The 24,007-nt window shown below is 28.5% G+C and overlaps 1 protein-coding gene across 1 annotated transcript in view; it reads right to left on the bottom strand.

The window, feature by feature from the left end:
• Positions 1-2,794: 2,794 nt before the first annotated feature.
• The window catches only part of LOC142319426 (aminopeptidase A-like), a 58,732-nt gene continuing 37,519 nt past the window's right edge, over positions 2,795-24,007 (bottom strand). Inside the window, exons 2-3 of the mRNA XM_075356701.1 lie at positions 9,919-10,306; positions 2,795-3,209 (exon numbers count right to left, since the gene is read on the bottom strand). Coding sequence (XP_075212816.1) covers positions 3,179-3,209; positions 9,919-10,306 — 419 coding nt within the window. The 3' untranslated portion in view covers positions 2,795-3,178. The remainder of the gene's footprint in view (positions 3,210-9,918; positions 10,307-24,007) is intronic.

Consider the following 24,007-nt stretch of genomic DNA (forward strand, 5'->3'; position numbering starts at 1 on the left):
TCAGAACCTGACTCTACTAGGCTCTGCGTGCTGAGATTGCTTGGACCTGAAGAGTCAGTGAATCTTTGGGATGTAATTAGAGGTGGCTTCCTTTGAACCTACTCAGTAGTTGTATTTCCTGTCTGATGGCTGCTTAACAAGCCTAATCCTGATGACTTTACTTATAATTCTTCCTAAAATACAAATAAAAATACTCATGCATATAGACTGTTTTGATTTAATAAATTTATTATCTCAGAACTAGTTAATCTGATCAAAACATGTCAGAACAAAACTTTTCAACAAAATGTGACTGTAATAATAAAGAAATACGTAAATACACCAGTTCACAAATCAATAATATTTGTAAAAACAAATTCAAGTAGCAAATACTCTTTTTACAATTAGTCACTTTCATATTTAAAAAAAAAAGATGTTTATATGATGATGATGTTATAAATTCTAGTTTTTGGTTATACTTGCAAATTCACTTAAACAAAATATTGATGTTAGATGTTTGCAGATGGTTGGTTCATTTATTGAACTAAAGAAGGTTTTAATAATAGGACTTGTATAAACTCTTAGGAATGTTTCTTGTTTTAAACAAAATACACTAAAATATAAAACTTAAATTTGTAAATTTCTATGTTCATTATTAATGAATTGTTTTAAATCATATAACTACTATTTAAAAACATGCTTTGCTTAAGTTTAGTTTTTATTATCAATGGGGCTTTATTTTAATACTCTTAATCTTAAGGCGATATGTACATTATTCTTTTAATTATTGATGGAAATTAAAAGAGATTTAAATAAACAGAGAAACACAAATAAATGTTTTAGTTAACATTAATGTTAATTTGGTTAACTGCAAAAAATGTAGTTATGTTGAGTAAATATTTACAAACTAACAAGAGAAAAATAGTAAAATAGATTTAAAAATAACAAAATATATAATGAATATGCATGAAATATTGATTATAAACAAATAGCGATTTATTGAATCACTATTAAACCACTATCACTATTAAACAATTAGACAAACATAGATACATTTCTGTATGCATGTGCTTATATAACAATGATGAAATATTAGTCATAACAATTTAAAACATTTTAAAATAAATAACATATTTTTCCATCTTTCAAAGTATTTATTTTATGTCTCACAGAGATTTAAAATTACAATTTTTTTTTACCTTAGGATTACTACTATTCTGTTTAAGAAAAAAAGACAAAGTCATTCTTTACAACCATCCACTGTAATTAATTAGCATTAATACCAGCAGTGTAAAGATGTTCTGTAATTTTAAAGGATGTAAGGTAAAAAAGAATAAATAAAAAAAATAAATTTTATTTTACTTATATCCATAATACATGTATTTATTTCACTGATCAGCATAACAACATGTGGGTTAACTCAAAACAAGTACCTTTTATAAATAAATTTAAATGTACTTTAGGGAGTTACAGAGATATTGTACCAGTTACACACATTGTACAGTGGTATTCTATAAGAAGTAAATTATAAAATACTGATATTTGCAATGTCTTACTTTTTTCCTTGAATTAGACTGTTTAGGAAAGGTGAGCTATGACTGAGATTATAGCCTTTTGTAAAGATATAAGCATAAAAGAAAACAAACCTGAATTTATACTGGTATAAATTAAACTCATAAATAATACAACTATAATAACTCAGTACTATACTGAGTTATACTTATATAACTCAGTATAATTTATACTCATTGAAAATTAAGCATAGAATCAGTTGAATGAGAAATCCTGAGTGGAATACACTAAATGTTGTTATAATAAAGTCATAATTTTTTTAATTTATTTGAAAATTTACAAGTTCATATAATGAAAATCTTCTAATTTTTTTTGTTATGCAGTGAATAAAGGATTTACATTAGTACATAAGAGTACATGAAGATAATTTAAGGAAAACATAGCAGTGATGGATTATGCTAATGTAATGGAACTGCTTAACAGTGACTTTATATAAATCGAAACATCTAATTAAGGGATTTATTATATATGTAACAAAAGAATAGTAGTTCTAAAGAATATTATTTAAGCTAAGCTTATACAAAGACACTGTAAGGCAAGGTAGACTAGACATTCAACAATAGTAGAAGCAACTGCAGAGTTCTTCAGGTGGAGTACATACTTATCCCTTTCTGGTTGCGCAAGCTAGTGTTCCTTAAAATCTATTAGAACAAAATATCTAATGCATCACCTTTTAAAATCAAAACCCTATTAACATATGTATAATTTTAAAAGAATAAAATGAAAATTGAGTGTCCAAGTAATCAAGTATCATTTGGATTAGAAATCTTTTTCAATACAAAAATTAAGAATAAAATGGAAGTTTACGACTGATTTAACTTCAGAATTATGAGGAACAATGTTACTGTTGAAGACAGATGTTACTGAAGAAAACGTACATATATATCTCAAGGAGTACATAAAAACAACTACTAATATGAAAAATATTATTCATTTACCATTTATAACTGAACTAAAACTCTTTAGACAGAAATCATGAATAATCCACACTTTTGTATTAATAGCAGATTAGAAAGCAATATTATATCATAAATATATTTTGAATTAATTTTTGTTGGTACCAGATTGTTTTTTTAATCTCTACCTTATTTTGAAAATTACTTTTACTTTTACTATAATAAATCATGATTGTAACTTCTGGTAGACAAATATTTTTCTTTTTAATGCATATAATTTTCATGCATTACAAGTCCCTGTTGTCTGATATTCACGTTTCCACTGCTGTATTATAGGTACCTTGTATCTTGTTAGCTTTTGCCTTTTCTAATGCTCTCCTGTCACTCATTGATAGAACTATTTGTGTTAGCAGTGTTATTCAGTGTTACTTGTGTTACTATTTTGTTTAGGTTCCAACTGAAAACAACCATACTTTTTGTATCTCATCAAAGTGATGTAAATTTTACCATTTTTTTATTAGCTACCTTGGACATGTACCTCTTAGAAGGAAAATCAAGGCAAGAATAGTTTGCCTCACCATAAATGCTCCTAAAGGACAGGCACAGCTGGTACTGCAGCCAAGGATTAATATCTAATTCCTCATTCATATCAGATTTCATTTATTTTGTGATTGTAAACTGAACAGGTGTTTATTTTAAAACTGAATTTCTCTTATAGCAGTGAATTTGTGCTATTCAGTATTTCTTTGATCCATTTTTTTTCTGTCAAAAGAATGATATTATCAGTGAATCTTAAAACACTATATTACACTATGATATTATATTAAACACTATACTTCAATGGTGCTTAATTTAAATTTCTATGTACACACAAACAAATACATAATTAGTTTTTATAAATTACCTTCTCTTTTACCCTTCCAGCATGTTTTTGGACAGATTTGGCAATCAAAGAGCCCTTGCTTTCCGTCATCTTCTGATCACTACTGAAAAAACAACTAAACCACTTTCATATTCCTTCCACTGAATAAACTAGGAAAGAGAACAAACGAGGAACATTCATGCGTGGGATAAAAAAAAAACTACCATCCACCAGCACGCCAGGGTCGGCACTGCGGGAGCAACAGTGCTATCTTTCCCTCGTACCCTCGCATGAAGCTTTGTATGTGCGCATGCACACAACAGCCAATCACTACACCGCTGGAGCTGTGAAGCGCACAGTTCCATACAAAGATTTTTGTATCTTTTTTATAAACTAGGGGGTGACTACATTAAGCTTAAGGATTATATATCGTACAAGTATAAAGAAGGTACATAAAAAAGGACTCATTATATTAAATAATAATAATATCAACTGGAAGTAGGGGGTGATGAAGTTCCACAGTGCCTAAACGTGAGCCGCCACTGCTGTTAATAGCTTTATCAAAATCAGATATTAAAACAAATTATCATCTGATATCATTTTTTTCTTCTAAACTTTCATCAGGTAATTTTCCTTATTTTTCCATTTCTTTTTAATATTTTTATAACAACATTAACCTACTGGAAAGAAGGCACTTCATACTGAATTTTCTTAATGTGTCAATATTTCTAATTCCAGTTGATACTCAAGAGGTAAAACAGCCTTATTTTAAAGATAAAGGGTTAATGCTCAATTGTGTATAAAATTCCTTTCTTATTTAAAAAAAGTCATAACTGTCATTGTTTTTTTCATATAAAATTTTATGTCTTCATACATGAATATTTCCACTGGCCTTAAAACTTCCATTAATATACCTCTCCATAAGAAAAGCATTAAAATTTACAAAATTTTAAATAATTTTTTTTATACTGTTCATTTTTCTAAATTATATGGTTATACATTTGTTTTCTTAATTATTTAATCTTTTAATTTTTAATAATATAATGTTTTAATATTCAGCTAAAAATTGTAATTTACTTAATAAAAAATGCCATTAATTAACCAGTTTATCACAATCAAGTTTTACTTTTGAATATTTATTGTATTAATTTTTGCTTTCCCAGCTATAATTCTATTACTGCTGCAGCAGCATAGTATAAAGATAAATTACAGTAAATGCTCAAAATGTTGGGTATCAAGATTTTGCAGATGTCATTTCAGGACCTCCTTGGTAAAAAGAAGACAAAAATGTTGCATAAATTTTCAAGTGTATATACACATATATGTGAGTATTTTGATTAATATCTTCAGATTGGCTTAACATAAATTCTTCAAAATCAGCTAAAAAAGTTGTATATACTGGGGCAATGATGACATCAAATTTTAGAAATAATAAAAAAAAGGAGGAGGTTTAATTTTCACCATTTTTAATTTTTGTATAGTGATCATGAAAAATTGAACTTCAGTACCATGTTATTTAAAATTTCAAGGTTTTAAGCTAATCTGATTGTGGGTGCAGGATGTTCAACATTATCTCTTAAGAGTTTTTGCCTGATATCTTGTAAATCTGTTGAAAATAAATTGAAATTTGATACAATTAAATATATATATATATATATATATATATGTCGGAGAATAAAGTACAGTGGAGTATCTTCCGACAAAACGATGAGAATATTCTTTAGAATATCTGTATTTTTAGTAGTTTTAAGAAATGTACTATTACTTGTAATGTTTTGTAAAATAAGGTTTAAATTGTTTTATTGCGGTAGGCTTAGGCCTAGGTAGGCACATGGTTGTCAACGTAGTCGGGATCCCAGGACGATAGGAGTATCATAAAATTAATAAGGAAAAGGAAATATGCAGTAGGTATATTATTTGAGAATATTGAGAAAAGGTAGTCTTGCTTTGGAACCCAGATCGAACAGACGTCCTGGTGATCGTGAATTCGTTATTTCCCTGAGCCTCGGTCTATCGCAAGTTGTTTTAGTATTGTTTGAGTTCTAAATTAAATTAATCTTATATTATGATTCGTGTACTGCTGAGTTATTGATGGGTGATAGTTATCATTTGTAATTGTTTCATTGTACGAGTTGTCTACTCATTTTTATTGGTTGAGCTTTATTATAGTCTTATATATTCTCCACTTGTAATAATAAAAGTGAGTGAAACACAAAACGTTGAATCCCTGACAAATCTCCTCGCCTCTCCGACATATATATATATATATATGAGTTAACTTGCCAAAAACTCATTAATTTAGAGTGCATTGTGACAAGGTGCATTATTATGATGCAGCATCCAGTTGTCTTTGATGGTTGACCTCATGTGGGCAACTCTTTCCTGCAGTCTTACAAGAATTTCTCAGTTAACATATTGATTTACAGCTTGTCTTGTAAGAAAAAACTTCTTATGGACAATGCATTACTATTGAAGAAAAAAATTAGCATGGTTTTGATTTGCTCATTTCTGCTTTTTTGGGACATGGTGAGTTTGAAATGCGCCACTCCTTGCTGTGGCATTTTGTTTCTGGTTCGTATTCAAATATCGAAGATTCATTACAAGTGATAACATTTTCTAGAAAATCAGGATCAGTTTCAATTCGCCCTAGAAGTCGTAGCACACTTCCCCCTGTTGTTTTTCTGTTTAACAGTGAGGTTTTTTGAGACCAATTTTGGTCCCAGAAAAATGGGACTGGTTAATCACTGGTTGTACCATATCAAGTCTCTGATTTGCTCAACACTGTCATCACTTTTTGATGTTAACAGTTTTCCAGAGCATAGATTGTCTGCAACTGATCCCTAGCCTTCTGAAAATGCTTTACACCACTTAAAAACTTGGGCTCGTGACAGTATCATCTCCATATGCCCAATAATTTTTGTAAAGCAGAACAAAAACTCATTTCACAAAAAGTTTGTTTACGTCTCATGTGGCAACAATAGACTAAATATATTAATTACCTAATATAAATCAGCTGTTCATATAACCATGTGTTTACTAGTAACTTTACAGTGTTACTACTTTGGCTGCCAAAAAAACTTACCTCATTACTTTATTTACAGAGACCTCGTGTGTGTGTGTGATATATATATATATATATATATATATATATACTTTGAAATTTAAAAAAATTTTCTATTATTGGAAATCCAATATAGCATCTAGTATTAATAAAGATGACATGGAATGTCCCGTGGGAGCTGAATTAGGAATTAAAAACATTTTTGAATTTTTTATAATTGTTATCAGCAATAATTTTTATTCTAGTTATTGCTGTTATTAAAAATATTATTTAGGTAGCTATTGAGCAATGTAATGAAATGGGATACATCTTTTTTCTAAACATTTTCATTTTTTTAGGCAATTGTACCATAATTTTATGCTAATAATGTCATATGATCAAGGTCAAGTAGGGCCCAACATTTCTCACTAAGAATTTTAATTTTCTTTTCAGTTATATTTTAATAGTGCATAATTATTAATGAAATAATGCCATTTGATCAAGGGGGTCATTTTTAGACCCAATTTTTTACTGAACATTTTGATCTTTTTGCAATTGTACTGTAAATATTGTATAAATAAATAAGTCATAATATTTAAAAATCCTATGGAGTATTTGAAGTAAAAATCTGTCACGGCAAAGCAGGGAAAGAAATTGCAACTCTTTGCCAGATAATTTTTCATAAAAGAATATTGCATATTTTGAAATTTATTTATTTTCTAATTTATATAAAATCCATTATTTTGTTATTTTAAAATATTTAAATCATATTATGAATATTTTTTGAGAAAAAAAAGAAAAAATATACTTATAAAATCTTTAAAAAATAAATTAAAATAATTAAATTTACTATTATTTAATTCTATTAAAATAATTTTAATAAAATTGTTGTATGTATAAAGTTTATATTTTGTTTCATATTCCCTCTATAAATTCGTATTTTTTCAATAAAAAATTATATCGTAAGAATGGAATGAAATATTTTAATGAAATTTAGTGTATAAATATCGAACAATATCTTAAATAAATGAATAAATGAAAATTATCTATAAAAAAATGAATAAATTTTAACATTATAGCTTTGAGAATTTCAAATTTACAACCAATTAATCTTTTATTCATAAATATTAATTTTACTGAATAATGTTTTATTAGATAAAATGTTAAGCCTTCTAATGTAGACAAAATGACTCTTTATTTGCTGAAATCTGTTAATAAACAGCTGAGGTTTGTTTATTTTGATGTCCTTAATCAGTCCCTAAGTTTGGTCAACACTTTGTTTATTCTTGGTTAACGTGGTGTTTAAGCATATGAATATGAAGATATTTATATTTATTAATTATTATAGTTTGAAACTGTTAGTGTTTTAATCTAAACTAAAAAACTTTTCTAAACTAAAAAAAAAAATCTGAGGTAATTAATAAACATATACATTAGTTTTATTTCATAAATAAGGCAATCACATAAAATTAATAAAGGAAAACTAATATGGAGAAATAATACTTTTCTTTCCTACTCCCCTTTTCAAATATTTTTCTCTAAATACCTTCAAATTTGTTATTGTACTTTGTACCTATATAATTTTCCTTATTGAACTGAAGCAGTGAATTTAAAGCATTGCTTTACAACATAAAGGAATGTATTAATTTGTTGTTTAATATTATTTGTCCTAGTTTCTTATTTCTGTAATATACATATAAAGTATCAGAGATAAAAGACACACCAATGAAAGTAAGAATCTCTGAAATTAAAGATTGTTCATTATACAATCGGGTCTTTGATAAATAGTGTAAAGGAAATGAATGACACATTTTGGTGAGTTTGGGATGCTGAATTGCAATAGTAAATTTGACTCAATGAAGAAAACAACAGAAAACTACTTAACTCATCAATCACAACACATAACACATCATCAGGCATGAGATGCTGATTCATTGTTGGGAATGACTTGTGATTCATGACAATTGCCTACAATTATTACAGTTATGTTATTAGACATATATACATATAGACATATATATAATTTTCTTCATTATCTTCACATGTTTACAACATTAGTGTTTTTTATACTCATTAATATCAATTATAACCAATTTTTAGTTAAGTTCATAGTTTATGATGTTGATCTGAGAGAATTTTTCTGTGATTTTTCCCAAGTAAATGTTGGAACAGTCAAGCATTAAGTTGACTGCTATGGGTATTCCCATAGCAAATTCCCATAGCAAAAGTTTTTTGAAAGAAAAGAAAAGGGATTGGGTGAAAAAGTGTCATTGCAGATATAATCTACATAATATATATATTTATATACAGATCTGATTAAAATTTTTTTATTAATTTTTAATTATTATTTGAAATTATTGTAAAAAAAATCATCTAAGACAATAAATTCTAATACATATTTAATTATCTAAAAATAAAAAATAAAGATAATTTCACTAAATTTAAGGTAAATAAGATGTCAGTTTACAAAGTAGAAATAAAATAAAGTAAAAAAGAGGAAATTTTACTGTTTTTTATTTATTCAAAGAAATAGTTAACAAGTTGACAGCACATACTAATGTGTATTTTACATAGTTTTTTTACTATCTTAAGAAAGTAATGCACAATTGATTTTTATGGTCCTAGGAGGTGAGATCACAAATAGGATTTATGATTCTCCCAGTGGTGCTTAACTTTTCTTACTGTATTAAACCCATACAATAGGAGTGTAATATATCCTTTAAATAGGATATAAAGTGCATGTGTTATGATCTTTTTGATTTATTAAACTTAATCATATGGTCTCTTAATTAAAATTGGTTACAATTTAGCCATCGCTATGAGATTTTGCTGGTTGGTTGCTTCAAATTCATCTTATATATATGTATATTTTTATTTTTTAAAGCAATTCTTTTAATAACCATACTCCTCTGTACAAATACAAATTAATTTATATTTAATAGATCACCCTAAGTACAAAACAACTGAAATAGAATGACTTACCTTATTTCATTACATAACAGAAGCACTTTTGCGAATCTGATTCCCATCATCAGCTGCATACATTTTATATATATATGTATATATATATGTTAAAAATACTTTTAAACTAATTAAATTTTAAAAAAATAATTAATTAAATTTAACTTATATCTTATAACCACACAAAAATTTAAAAACCTTTTATTTAAATTAAAAATTTAAAACAAAATGTTTAAAATAACAAAGATCAATTAATTAAAATTAACAAAGTCAAAATTGAAATGTTAGTTGAAACAAATATAAAAATTAAAACTTAAAATAAAAACAAAAACTTAAGCAAAGCAAAATCATGTGCTAGTCATTTCACTATTTTACTTTACTAACAATCATTTACTAACCATTTGATGGTTAGTAAAGTAAAATCAATGAAATGGCTAGAATATGATTTTGCTTTGCTTTGCATTGTTTAAGTTTTTATTTTTATTTTAAAAGTTTTAATTTTTAATTTTGCTGGTTGGATAATAGGTATAATGATAGGTGTGTTAAGAGCATACACAGCTATCAGTAGTAAAAAAAAATGATTATTTTAAGTGTATTATGGTACTTACCTTTTTGTTCCATCAGGTGCAACATATTTACTCCGATATAATCCAACAATTTTGCCAGTAAGGTTTCCTCTGAAGTCAAGATAAAGAAAGTATTTACCGACTATTAATTGATTTTGCGTTATCACTACCCAAAATTCATTATCAGGATATTCAAATGTTTGTTCCAAAGGTACTAAATCACCACTACTATCAAAAAGTTCAGTTTTTGAAATATTTAATCCTTTTGAATGGATAATAATATTGTTTCTATTTTCAGTTAAGTTAAACGTTATGTTGTTTTGTCCATAGAATATCTTTGCATGTAAGTCTGGGTTCAAGAGTATTGAGTAAGTAGAAGGAATAACACTTTCTGGTAACCTATGACTTTTCTCCCATTCTCTGTTTGAATCTGTAAAAAATAAACGACAAAAAAATATTAATTAAAAAGGTATATATTGTTCTAAAATTATGATTAAATTTTTCCTGTTAAAAAATCAAGAAAAAGATTAGTTAAATAAAAATATATTTTTTAATTGAAAATGAGGTAGAAGAATTTTGTTATTTGGGAAGTAGAATTACTAAAGATGGACGAAGCAGGAGCGATATAAAATGCCGAATAGCACAAGCTAAACGAGCCTTCAGTAAGAAATATAATTTGTTTACATCAAAAATTAATTTAAATGTCAGGAAAAGATTTTTGAAAGTGTATGTTTGGAGTGTCGCTTTATATGGAAGTGAAACTTGGACAATTGGAGTATCTGAGAAGAAAAGATTAGAAGCTTTTGAAATGTGGTGCTATAGGAGAATGTTAAAAATCAGATGGGTGGATAAAGTGACAAATGAAGAGGTTTTGCGGCAAATAGATGAAGAAAGAAGCATTTGGAAAAATATAGTTAAAAGAAGAGACAGACTTATAGGCCACATACTAAGGCATCCTGGAATAGTCGCTTTAATATTGGAAGGACAGGTAGAGGGAAAAAATTGTGTAGGCAGGCCACGTTTGGAATATGTAAAACAAATTGTTAGGGATGTAGGATGTAGAGGGTATACTGAAATGAAACTACTAGCACTAGATAGGGAATCATGGAGAGCTGCATCAAACCAGTCAAATGACTGAAGACAAAAAAAATAATTGAAAATGTAAATTTTCAATTCAACCCTAGAATCCAAAATTAATTTCAGCTAATGTATTTAAAGAAAGCTTCTTTTCTAACCTGAGTGAGATTGTGTATTCAATCTGTGTATAAGTTGAAAACAACCATTTAATGAAACTAACAAAATACATGAAACTTATTAAGTTTCCTTCACAAATGGTTACAAATGGCACAAATGTTTTGGGTAAAAAAGTTAAATTTACACGATTTATAAGACAAATTAAATTTTTGATCGCACTATTGTAGGCTGTTGTAATCAATTCATTCCATATTCATATATATCTGTTATTTGTTTCATATATTTTGTTATTAGCAATAGAAATATAAATGGAAAATATAAATTTACTATAAATAAAACACAATGGCTCAAGCTATTCTATATCACTGGTACATAACTATTTTATATAAAGTTAATGAAAATAAAAACAGCTTATATTTTATTAAATATATTCTCTTATTAAAAATAATAATATTAAAACTATATAAACTTAAAAAATAAAATAAACTTAAATAACTAACTTTTTAATTTTGTTGACTTCAAATTAAAAACTATTACAAACATCCCTTTAAAATTTTAAAGGAATTTAAAAAAAACAACTTTTATTTTTTATTAATTTTTAATGTTTAGGTGTCTTTTTTTAAAGTTTGTGTTAAATGTCAGTTTAATCTATCTATACATTTTTTTTAAATCTAAGAATTCCAATTAATTGTATTGAATTCTTTTGGGAAATACCTTGAATATAAAAATAACTTCTTATTACAGATCATTATTCAATAACAAAAACCAATTCTAAGATATGATGTGTAATTTGATGATTGAAGATCAAATAACCATACATTCAGGAACAGTCATCCTGAGTCTGTACAAAACTACACCTCATTTACATTTCATACATATCATCCTCATTTCAATGGGACACAGTGTAGCTTACCATCACTTATTATTTGCAAGCTAAACAGATTGCAGCATACTCATTAGGGATAGAAAAACTTTTAATGGAGAGAAATAAATAAAAAATATTTTTAAATTATCTATCCAGACTATTTATTACTTATTCATAAAAAAAACTGGATCAACTCAAGAACTTTTTAAAATTTAAAAAAATTTTTAAAGTAAATTAATAAACAAAACTAATCAATCAGGGATAGATCTTTTTTTTTCAAATTGGTAAATTAAAACAAATAAAAAGAAATAAATCTTGTTTACTTATGACAGCTGTTTAAAAAAAATGGTTCCTCAAATCACCATTTTCAACAGACTTGAAAAAGTAACAGGTTTGAATTACATTTTTTTCTTAATCCTTATATTGCAATCTGTTCAATTAGTTACATTAAGCAACCCCCACAAACCAATGAGATGAGGATGATATTTATGACATGTAAAAGAGGTGTAATCTTGCACAGACCCAGATCAATCATTTCTGAGATGTGAGTTTAATTGAATCCCAACCAACAAAATACACTGGTATCCACTTTCTAGTATTCAAATCCATATAAAAGCAACTAACCTTTGTTAGGATTTGAGCCTCAGAACCTTCAACTTCAAAAATCAGCTGTTAAACAATTGACTGAGATGAGTTAACCACTAAACCAGCTTGGCATTAGACTTGTATGTTCATTTTATATATGTATATTATATCCATATGATTATATGGATTTTTATAATTATTTTTTATGTCAAGAGCTCTGCCTGTTATCCCTCACTCATTGTCGCCGAGTCTGGTAGATATTTTTTGTAAATAATACTTTGTAAATATTTATTATACATACTGTAGTTTAAAAAATAGAAAAAACACAACAAACAAAATAAAATATTGGGATGTGATGGATGTACCTTTTTGTAGTCATCAGCCAGTGAAGTACACTAACTCGGGAACAGTGGTTACAAAAGTGCTAACCAACTGCAGATCATAATCTTCAATTCCTTTTGTATTTTATTTTTTCTTAATTCAGTTTAGTTCTAGAGCTCATTTTGTTAAATTGAATACAAAATTATCAAGATCTTCTGTTCACAGAACTACTAGTATACTGCTTGATTGATGTCATTCTGATTTTTAAAATATTACAATAAGAAAGAAGTAAAATATAATATGGAAGTAAATACTATAATAGCTTCTGATTGAAGAAGTTTAAAAAATTATTGTACTCTTAGATTCTAGAAAACCTTAGTATGTATTCAATAATATCATCTCTACGTTGTTTCTATTGATTATTTTTCTAATCTTTTTCAAGATGCAGGTTGTCTTCAATATAACCTTGTAGTTGTATTCAAATACAACTTTGTGTTTCTTGCTAGCACACCTTTCTTACTGGTTAGCAATTTTATAGGTCTTACAATTTAAACTAAAAATATAATAAACAATAAATTGAACACTATAAAGAAATAAATCTTTTATTGTGGTCGTTATTTAATAATTAGTACATTATGTACATCATTTCAGGAATGGATAGATATGCTGTTTCACGGATAAAAGAAAAGGAAATGCCCTATCACTTACATGAGTGAATCGTGGTAAAACCTTGATCAAAGCAGCATCACAAAATATACAATTTATAAAATAAAAACTACATGTGATCTCTATGGTGTAGTAGTAGCATCTCTGTGTTTCACCTGGATATTCTGAGTTCAGGTCCCAGTTTTTTCACACAAAAAAATTCATTTCATTATTATCTATTGGCAGCTGTTACAGGCTGTCAGCCAGAATAAATGGAATATAGAAAAGCTTATTGCTGTTGAGCTTTCTCTACTTTGGCAATTAAGTATAAACATTTAAGACATCTTCATTGTTTGAAGAAAATAATTTGTAGATATTTGCAAAAAAAAATTGTTATGTGAAGATTCATTCAGATTAATATTGCTGTTACAAAATAAAATCTTTTAACTGTACCATTTAAAATAATAAATTGGTGGAAAGGTTTATTTATTTTTTAAAATGGTTTGGTAATCTATTAAAAAAAGCTTACAGAAGTATAAGATTTTTTTTCATAAGTCGAAGTGTTATGTTTAGTTATTCTAAAACAATCCTGTTGTTTGGTTTGGTAAAGATTGATGTTGATATTTTTTAAAGAATAATTATTTATTATTTTTAGTAAAGAATATATGTTCATGAATTTAAAAACATTGATATGAGTAAACATAATTAAAGGAAAAATTAAAATTTTTTATGTTTTCAATTTGCAGTGTAACTTTTTATGCTAGTAATTTTTAGATGTAGTTTAAGAACAATTTTAAATTGTATATATAAAAAATCTGTTGCAGTAAGTACATTAGATGGTCAAATTTACAGTTTTAGTTTTAGAAAGAAAGGATATTGCACTGCTGAATGATTTTTGAAAATAATACCGCTTTAGGTGTTTTAGCTAGCTTTTGGTTTTTTTTTTTTTATTTTTTTTATTTTATATTGTTAGTATCATGTATTCTATTATAATATTGTGAGGTACTGTGTACTGTCCCAATAAATCATATTATACTTATATATATTTCTTCTTTTCTTCTTCCTTTTCACATAGTTGTTAAGTTGTGTTAAGTTGTGATCAATTGATTGACACTGCTACTTGCTAACAACCCACTTTGATACTGTTACCCATGATTTGTATGGTTTTGGAATCATGTTCACAAAAAATAAAGATCAAATTGATCCAAAACAAACTCAAAATGATTAAAACTTCAAAAATGATTTTTTGGACACCAATTCCCCTTTCCTTCATACTAGGTAACATTTTGGAATACTGAGAAACTAAACTCCTACAGCAAAACTAGCTTACACATGGCAGTGCTTGCAAAAATGTAATTTTGACTTCAAACATGATATTATGAATTTGAATTGTTGTGAAACCAGCTCGTATCCTGTAGTGCTTGCAAAATTCTGATTTGGGCTATAAATTTGATGTTTTGGGACCATTTGGAAACCAGTTCGCACCTGGTGGTGCTTGAAAAAATCTAATTTTGGTTTTCTAACATATTATCCTTCAAGTTACAAAGAGAAAAACTTGTAAACGTATCCAAAACCCAGATTTTTGCCTCTAACTCTGGTTCTGTGAACCAATTCGCTTGAAAATCAATAGAGCTCTAATTTCAATAGGTTTACATCACCTTACCAAAAGATATGCGTCTGGTAGAGCAAATGAAATACATATATACGTGCATATGTATATAAACATTGCAGAATCGTGTTCAGGAGACTCCAAAACATAAAGAAAAATTGGTCCCCCTCACCCTGATATCCCCTTAGAAAATCTGGCTGGGTGCAGTAGCGATTTCTACAAATTCTTTGGTAATCTGCTAAAAAAAATTATTAGCATAAAAATAATAAACTTTTTTTTACTTTGATATTAAGAAATTTGTACAAAAGTAAGTGTAAGTAAGTTCTAATAAGTGTTTTAATTTGACATAACTTCAAAATGAATGAAGAAAACCGGTTGTTTTATTTTTTTTTTAGTTTTTAAAGAAGATGGTTTTATATATATACACATTTTTTCTCTTCACTAGATTGGCTACTTATTTTAGTTATTTAATAAAACATTGATAAAGTGATAAAAATGAAGAAAAAGAAGAAAATACATAAAGCCACTATATTAAAAATTCTTCTGGATTCATCTATCAACAGCTGAATGATTGATAGCTCTTCAACAAAATGTTCTGGTATAATAGATTTACACTTGCTACTCTAAGGAGAGATCCTTTCTAAGTTGAAGGCAACTATTGTGAATAAATTGTAAAAATCATCTCTTACAATTCTTCACAACTTCTTTAATCTATAGAATAAAATTATAAAATAATTTTTATTTTATAATAAATAAAATTACAGAATAGAAGACAACAGCCTCTGAGCAATTGTAGTTTAATTCTGGGAAGAATTTATTAGTCATACTATAAATATTTTCATGGTAATAATAAAATCATTGAACGAAGAGGTGAATTATCATTATTCTGTATTACTTCTATGTGAAGTTAACTATAAATTTTATGTTTGTCTCGGACAGCTCTAATACAAGTATAATTTTTAAAATAGTACAGTAAAAATAAACATTTAATAAGGAACTAATTAGGAGTAAAATGAAATTTTAGGAAGATGTTTGTTTTGGTATGTAAATTAAAAAAGTATAGTCATGTTTGTCAGATAGGGATGGATTTTTTATTGAGTTTTGAAGGGTAATAAAATACATTTTTCGTGAATAACTCTATAAATTTATAACACTAAATATATATAAATATATTTATAGTGTTACAATAGCCATTTTGTTTTTTTATTTCTGAAAACTAGATCAAATTTTTGACAAACCATTTATTAGAGTGACTTTCAACAACTGAAATTGACTGAGTTACAGCCCTTTAAAATAAGATCCTCTTTTTAACCCTTTAAGTTACAATTTTTGTTCAGTTTTCAGAAATAATTTTTTAAAAAGTCTAGAATCATTTTATTAGAATCTTGCCATTTCATAATTTTTATTCACATTTTGACTTTATACAATCAAATTTGAGCTTGTTATAGTAGTTTGAAAGTTAAATGTCACTTTCATCTCTTGGCTAAATGATTATGTTTAGCCAAGATTATGATTATGTTTTTGCTCTTGTTTCAAAAATAATTACCTATTAATCTGTTAAAATGAAAATTTTACGGTGTCCAATTTGCATCCACTCTCGACTTTTTATCTTTAAAATTGATTGAGATATGGCATTTTAACATTTTTAGCATTTTAATTTGTAATAACTAAAGCTTCTTATTGTTTTTATAATGGAAGCAACTGATCAAACAATCTTTTCGGTAGAGCTCTAAGTATGAAAAAATCGAAGGACATGGATTCTGATAGGAACTATTTAGTTAGCTTCTAATAACACTATTATTTTATCTAATTTTACTGTACTTAAAGCTAACTCAAGACACTGACCACATTACACGTTCCTATGTCTTTGTCAAATATTATATAGAAAACTAAAATCCCCGTCGCGGCTTCGGCCATGCTCTTTGGTTACTTATTTTCCCATCGCGGTCAGGGGATATTTAGTCGGTCATGACTCGTTTCGCTCGCCCTTCCCGTCTAGCCAGAAGGCTCTGCCCCTTGGATCCCGCTGTGTTCATTAACTGATGTTTGTGAAAATAATAATGATAGATAAAATTTAACGCTTGTACAATTTATAAAAAAATATGTGTATTGTAATTTTTCACACCAACAGTGCAGGATTACTTTGAGTAATCTAAGAAAATGGGTTTCAAAACAGTCGTCCTCCATATACAAAATATTAGTTATAACTGGTTACCTGTACTTTTTACGGGTAAAATGTATTTTGCCCGGTTCTTAGAGTTACACGGCAAACACCACTAGGAGGTGACCCTACTTCGTTTCTCTTGTTTTTAATTTCTTAATTACTTTTATTTGATGTTTTTTAGTCAAGTAACCGGAGGCAGGTGCAGCCAGTCCCATCGTACAAACAGTAATAATGGCTGTGTTAGTTGAACCGCTTGCTGTACACCATCTCACCCTTTAAAAATCGAAATTCAAAAAACCCGAAAATGGCGTTTAGATATTTATTTGAAGAATATTTGCAAGCTCCATTCCATTGAAAATCTCGTTTAGTGTAGTCGGAAATGGGGAAAATTTTCAATCATTGTTCAAATTTTGTTACCTTTCTTCACCCTTTTAAAGGTTGAATTTCGAAAAATCTAAAAATCAATTTTTAGATATTTACAAGAAAATTACACACCAAATATCAAGTTGATATCTTCATTTGTTACCGAGACATTAAAAAGATAACAGATTTCATTGTTACTCCCTTTTAACTCTTTTAAACTAAAAATTAAAAAAAATCCTTTCTTATTGTGCACTTATACCGTAGAAAGAACATGTTTACAGTTTCATCAATTTATTTTTTTTATCGAACATAAAACTTCTGTTAGCTATTTCATAATTTTTATTCAGATTTTCCACACCTCATAGTAAAGTTTCCAATGTAGTATTAAAAAAAAAAAACGAAAAGAAAAGCCTGCAAAGAATTGCATAAACTTTCAAGCTTCGCCAGAATTACTAACAGGAAGAAAATTAAAAGGGACTTAAAGTATGCAAGTAAAAAATTATGTATAAAAATATTATTCTACTCTATGAGTAAAACTTTGAGATACGGGGTTCACGTAGTTGTATCTCCCCAGCCTCTTGATCAATTGTGACTAAAATTAAATGGCACCAATGATTCCTTTTACAAAAGTCATAGCGTCAAATTTTATCCAAATCGGTCCTTTCCGTCTGGAGATATTAAGAAAAAACAGGCTAACATATATTCTTTCGAAATTTTTCGATTCTAAAACTGCGGTTTTTGGTCTGAAATTTCAAGATTTTCAAAATCCCCTATATGCAATATTTTATGAGATTGGCATAGCATATTTCGAATATTATAGCTTATTGTACGAATAGTATACTTTACATAACTATAAGTAGGTAAAGCAAAATTACAGAGTGTCCCATTATAAGGCAACCCACCAATCAGCCTTCTATATATTTGAAATGAGTGCCCTATTCTACGACGTTTTACTGGAATGGAGCAACAATTTAACATCGCGCCGTTGCAATAGACGGCTAATGAGAGCTATAGCCATAACAAAGCGATCGTAACGCTCAGTGCATTGTTAGACGGTATTTTATCAAGAAGAACGTGTTTTTATTCTTGGGTCGTACTTAAGCATGCGATCAATGGTTGCATTGCAAGAATCATTTTCCCGTACCAAACCAGCAGTTAACAAGACATTAATTTTGAGGTTAGTGGCCAAATTTAGAGAGTCAGGTTCTGTTAATAACAAGGGACACAAAAGATCGATGAAGTGTTGAATGCGGACACAATCACTGAAATCAAATACCGATTAACTGCCTCGCCAAAAAAATCAATTAGACGTTTGTCAGCTGAAATTCAATTATCAAAATCAACCATTCATCGAGCAAAAAAAAAAAAATTAAACTTCGACCATATCGAATTCAAACAGTTCATTAACTTCTTGATCCAGACAAAGAAAAACGACTAGAATATTGTCATCGGTTTCGTCGATTCGTACGTGAGGCTATTCATGTTATGGATTAGATTTTTTTTACGGACGTGGGGTGGTTCATTGGACGGTTACATAAACGGCCATAACGATAGGATTTGGAGTGATAAAAATCCTCACTTGTATCATGAAAAACAATTAGATCCGTAGAAGATGGTATGAGATATCAGGAAAAAAAATTATTGGTCCTCTTTTCTTCGAGTACACCATTATTGCAGAACTATATCAGAATATTTTTTTGCAATTCATTGCACTCTTGGAAGAGGATGATCGATACTGCTGGTTCTAACATGACGGTGTAATATCGCACTACGCACATTCATCTTCTGATTTCGTTAACGAATTCTTTAGTGATCGCGTTAATGGTCGTAGCTTATGACTACTAAGGTCTCCAGATTTGACTGCGCCAGATTTTTCTTTGGGGTTACCTCAAAGAAAAAGCTTACAGCAATAAAACATGAACACTTGAACAACTGAAAATCAATATGGAATAAGCTGTATTAAATATTAATCCATAAACTCTTAAAACAGTTACAAGAAACAGTGCAAGGTGGAAGCGTGCATTCATGAAGATAGCGGCCACTTCCAGTAATTACTCTAGAATTAAAGACATTGGAAAGTTTGGTATTAAATATTTAATTTAATAACTTACAAATGCCTTTTTATTTAAATATAGGTACTGATATAGTTGGGCTGCGTTTTGTTTGGGACAACAATACTCTACAATAATCAATCAGTGTATTGTTGCTCTATTTAAAACATTTACAGTAACTATGTTTCTAATTTTATAAATTTACATAGAAGTTTCTATGAAATTAAAGATAAAATTTGGTTAAGTATTCTTGACCGATATTCATTTAGTATTTTTGACCCGAAGATAATAGCAGGAAAAGATAACAATACTGGTATGGTGGTATTTAATTAATACTTCAACTTCTTGAATGAAATTGACTAAATATTATTAGGTGGAGGTGCTAAAAACTGGCATAAAATTCTTTTTTAATTTTCTGCAGGCTTTCACTAACATTTTATATTATAACTGGACTGTTTGAAGCTTGATTTGAAAAAAACCGCAGCTGTTTTTATCAAAATTAAATGCTTAAGAATTTAGCTAATAAAAAATATTTTATTTTAATACTAATTTTTGAGCTACCTTGGAGTGAAAATTACAAATATAACATATTTCCATATTTATTTATTTCGTAGAAAATATTAGTTTAAAAAGATATGCCAAATTTCATTAAAACAGCTAAATTCGTTCTGGCAATACAAATTCTATTTAAAAAAATCTTTATGGCAGACATGCAATCGGATTATTAATTTTGTTAATATTTTTTAAATTATTTTTTATTTCATGACTTAAAATTGTTAATTGTAAAATTTCGGACACAACTAGTGTTCTGTCAATTTGATTTAATACTTAATGTTTCGAAAGCAATCATATAATTCAATTTTAATTTGTTTTTGAAATTAAAATTGAATTATATGATTGAATTATAATTATAAAATAATTAATTATAATTAATAAAATTATAGCAAGACATTTTACTTAATGTAGTACAGCAGAAAAATATGAAATAGCCTATATGAAAAACCTGCTAATATCTGAAACATCACAAAAGCTTTGTTTTTCTCCTATTATTTCATGGTTTTTATTATTTTTTTCTTTTGTTTGAAAAATGAAAGCTTTAGGGAGATGTAGAAATGTTTTGACATTTCAGTATTGATTAACAGAACTTTTCTTTACATTAAAAAGACTAAACAAAATTAATTATAAATGAAATTGATTAATGTAATCTTTTATACAATTTTTATGCTCCTAATTTATTTTCAACTTTTTAACATTAAAAAAGTTGATTAAAATAATTGTAGAAAAACAAATATCTGTGTATAAAAAAAATCACAAAAGTACTTAAAAATATATTCTTATACTAAAACCCAGTTAAACCAGAGAGTTTACATGCGTGTGAGTGCATAAATATGAATATAAATATGAAATATAAAAATAAAGAATATAAATATAAAAGAAAGAAAGGAGAATAATTAGAAAAAGATTAGGTCTCGTAAAGGATAGCAACGTATTTAAGCATAGAAGCAACAAAGAAATATAGGATGTACAAAAAATAATATCGGAAATTTAAACCTATTTAATATCTCTTAACGTTGACTTTTAGTAATGAATCATGAATCGTAAATGAAAAGAGAAAATTTTACAGTTTTTCCCTGTACTGTTCCATGTGAGCACCTTTTGTCACGCAGCACACATCCAACGGATAGGAGAATTCCTTCCATTCTTTAACAAATATTTCTGGAGTAATGGAAGGGACAGCTGCTTCAATCCCGTGCCTCAAGTCAGGTATATCAGTAGGTAGAGGAGACTCATACACAAGATATTTATTAAATCCTTAAGAAAAAAATCATATGGGATCAGACCGAGACAACTTGGAGGCCACCGCAAACAAGCTCTGTCATCGGGTCCATGCCGACCAGCGGTTGGGGAAAACGTTATTTAACCGATCCCGTGCAGGGGTATGAAATTATCAAGTTATTGTTATCAAATTAACAAGATATCCGTACAGGGGTATCTTGTTGCTAAATAAAATTCTGTGATCCATCTTGCAGTTGAGGAAGAATCTATATACGCAGCATATCGATATAACCAACTCCTGTTACACTTTCTTCACCGTAAAAGAACGGTCCGTAAACTTGCCGTAGAGATATTGCACAGAAAACATTTAATTTTGGGGATTCCCTTCGTATTTTAAAAGTCACTCGGATTTTTTGACCCCTGATCCGAACATTATATGCGTTTATTTTTCCATTAGAATGAAATATTGACTTATCATTTAACATAATACGAGCAAGAAATCGTCACTTCATGGTATAACATTTTGATTGTGTAGTCAGCACGTACAGCATAGCCGGTCAAATCAATTTATAGTCATGCACACAACTAAAACTGACCTTTTTGTTCTTTGATTCTAGTCTTAAATCAACACTATACACCTAATCCAAGAGATATAACAAATTAAACTCTATATATATATATATATATATATATATATATATCAGCATATTATTACAACAGCATATTATATATATATATATATATATGTAACAGACACAATGAAAAAGTGAAGATTGATGTTGTTTGGTCATTTTGTCAGAATGAGTAAAAACAGGTTAACCAAACAATTCTTTGATTTTTTCTATAAAAGAAAACAGGCACAAACTGGATTAAAGAATTTAAGACTTAAAGTTTAAAAATATAACAGAAAAATGTATTAAGAATAGACAGTTTAAAATCAATACTTTATTGCTAGATGGTTTCCAAGAATAAAGACCAGGAAAGAAAATACATAAATGAAATGATCGGAAGAACGCAAAAAATAACTGCGGAAAGATTGAAGAAATACTGGAAAGAGAGAAAACAGCAAAGAAGAAATAAATGAAGGAGGTTGGAACGATGTCCTAAAGAGGCAAAAATTATAAAAAATAATTCAATTGAATAAATAATAACTACTTCTTCATGCTTCATGTTTATACTTCTTCATTATTGTTGATACTTCTTCATGTTTATAGAATTGGGGCTCAGAAAAAGACATTACTACGATTATATAAAACATTGGTTCATCGAAGCTCGATGAGTGCGTAGTCCCCAAGGGATTTGTCTAATAATAGAGCTAAAAAGCGTACATTATCTTTATACTTTTCTTTCTTTTACCTGTTTAGCTTTCGGGAATTACCGTTCAGATATTACTGCAGAGGATGAATGAGGTTGATATGTATAAGTGTAAATGAAGAGCAATCTTGTACAGTCTCAGTTCGACCTTCCGAGATGTGTGGTTAATCGAAACCCAACCACCAAAGAACACCGGTATCCATGATCTAGTATTCAAATCCGTATAAAAGTAAGTGCCTTTACTAGGACTTGAACGCTGGAACCCTCGAATTCCAAATCAACTGATTTGGGAAGACGCGTTCACCACTAGACCAACCCGGTGGTTTACATTATTATCTGTATACTGAATAGAATGATCAAAACGGAAACACAATGAGAAGTTCTCTTCCTACAAAAGTGTACACAGGAAGCTATCTCTCGTGAAAATTTAAATCCATTGTTATTTACAACTTCTTTAAGCGTTTATTACTTTTTGCAATTTATTCTTCACCATAACTATAGTGTTGCTGGAATATAAATTGTCAGATCGTCGACGTAAATACTTTTGATAATTTTTCCTGGAATGGCTAATATCAGTTTATTGCTGGCGATCGTAAACAAGGTACCGCTCAACGACGAGCCTAATGGTAATGCAATTCTCCAATCTTTTTTCTGTCGAGCAATTATTATAAACTCCCACTTGAAAAGTACTGTCGTTCATGTAGTCGTCTAGTAATATCGGCAAATTGGCGCGAAGGCCCCATTCATGTAGTTGAAGCATTATTCCAAGTCGCCAAGTCATACCAAAAGTCTTTTGCAGATCAAAGAAGACAGATACAGTGTTTCCTTGTGGTGAAACTTGTATACAGTATTTTTTAAATTGATCATTTGGACGGTAGCTGAATGTACTGTCGAAATCCTACTTGATGCGCGGATAAAGAGTTTCTCTTTCTAAAATCCAATCGAGTTTATTATTTATAATTTTTACAAAGATTTTTGCAGTGGCAAGAAAATAGGACGGTAACTATTAGGATCAGTCAGATTTTTATCTTTTATTTTGGAATTGGAACAATATCTTTTCGTTGCCGCATGTACCTTTCATCCCGCCGTATATGGTTATATAATTCTAACAATCTAAGTTTGTAGCGGTGCTTAGTTGTTTGATCATGTGTAATATATTTCGTCTGGACCAGACGTTGAATTGCCCGTTTTCTCCATCGTTTTAAGAAGTTCAGCTTTTTTGAAAGATACATTGTATAAAAAAT

Source organism: Lycorma delicatula, chromosome 1 (assembly GCF_047948215.1).
Source record: "Lycorma delicatula isolate Av1 chromosome 1, ASM4794821v1, whole genome shotgun sequence".
Classification (NCBI taxonomy): Eukaryota; Metazoa; Arthropoda; class Insecta; order Hemiptera; family Fulgoridae; genus Lycorma; species Lycorma delicatula.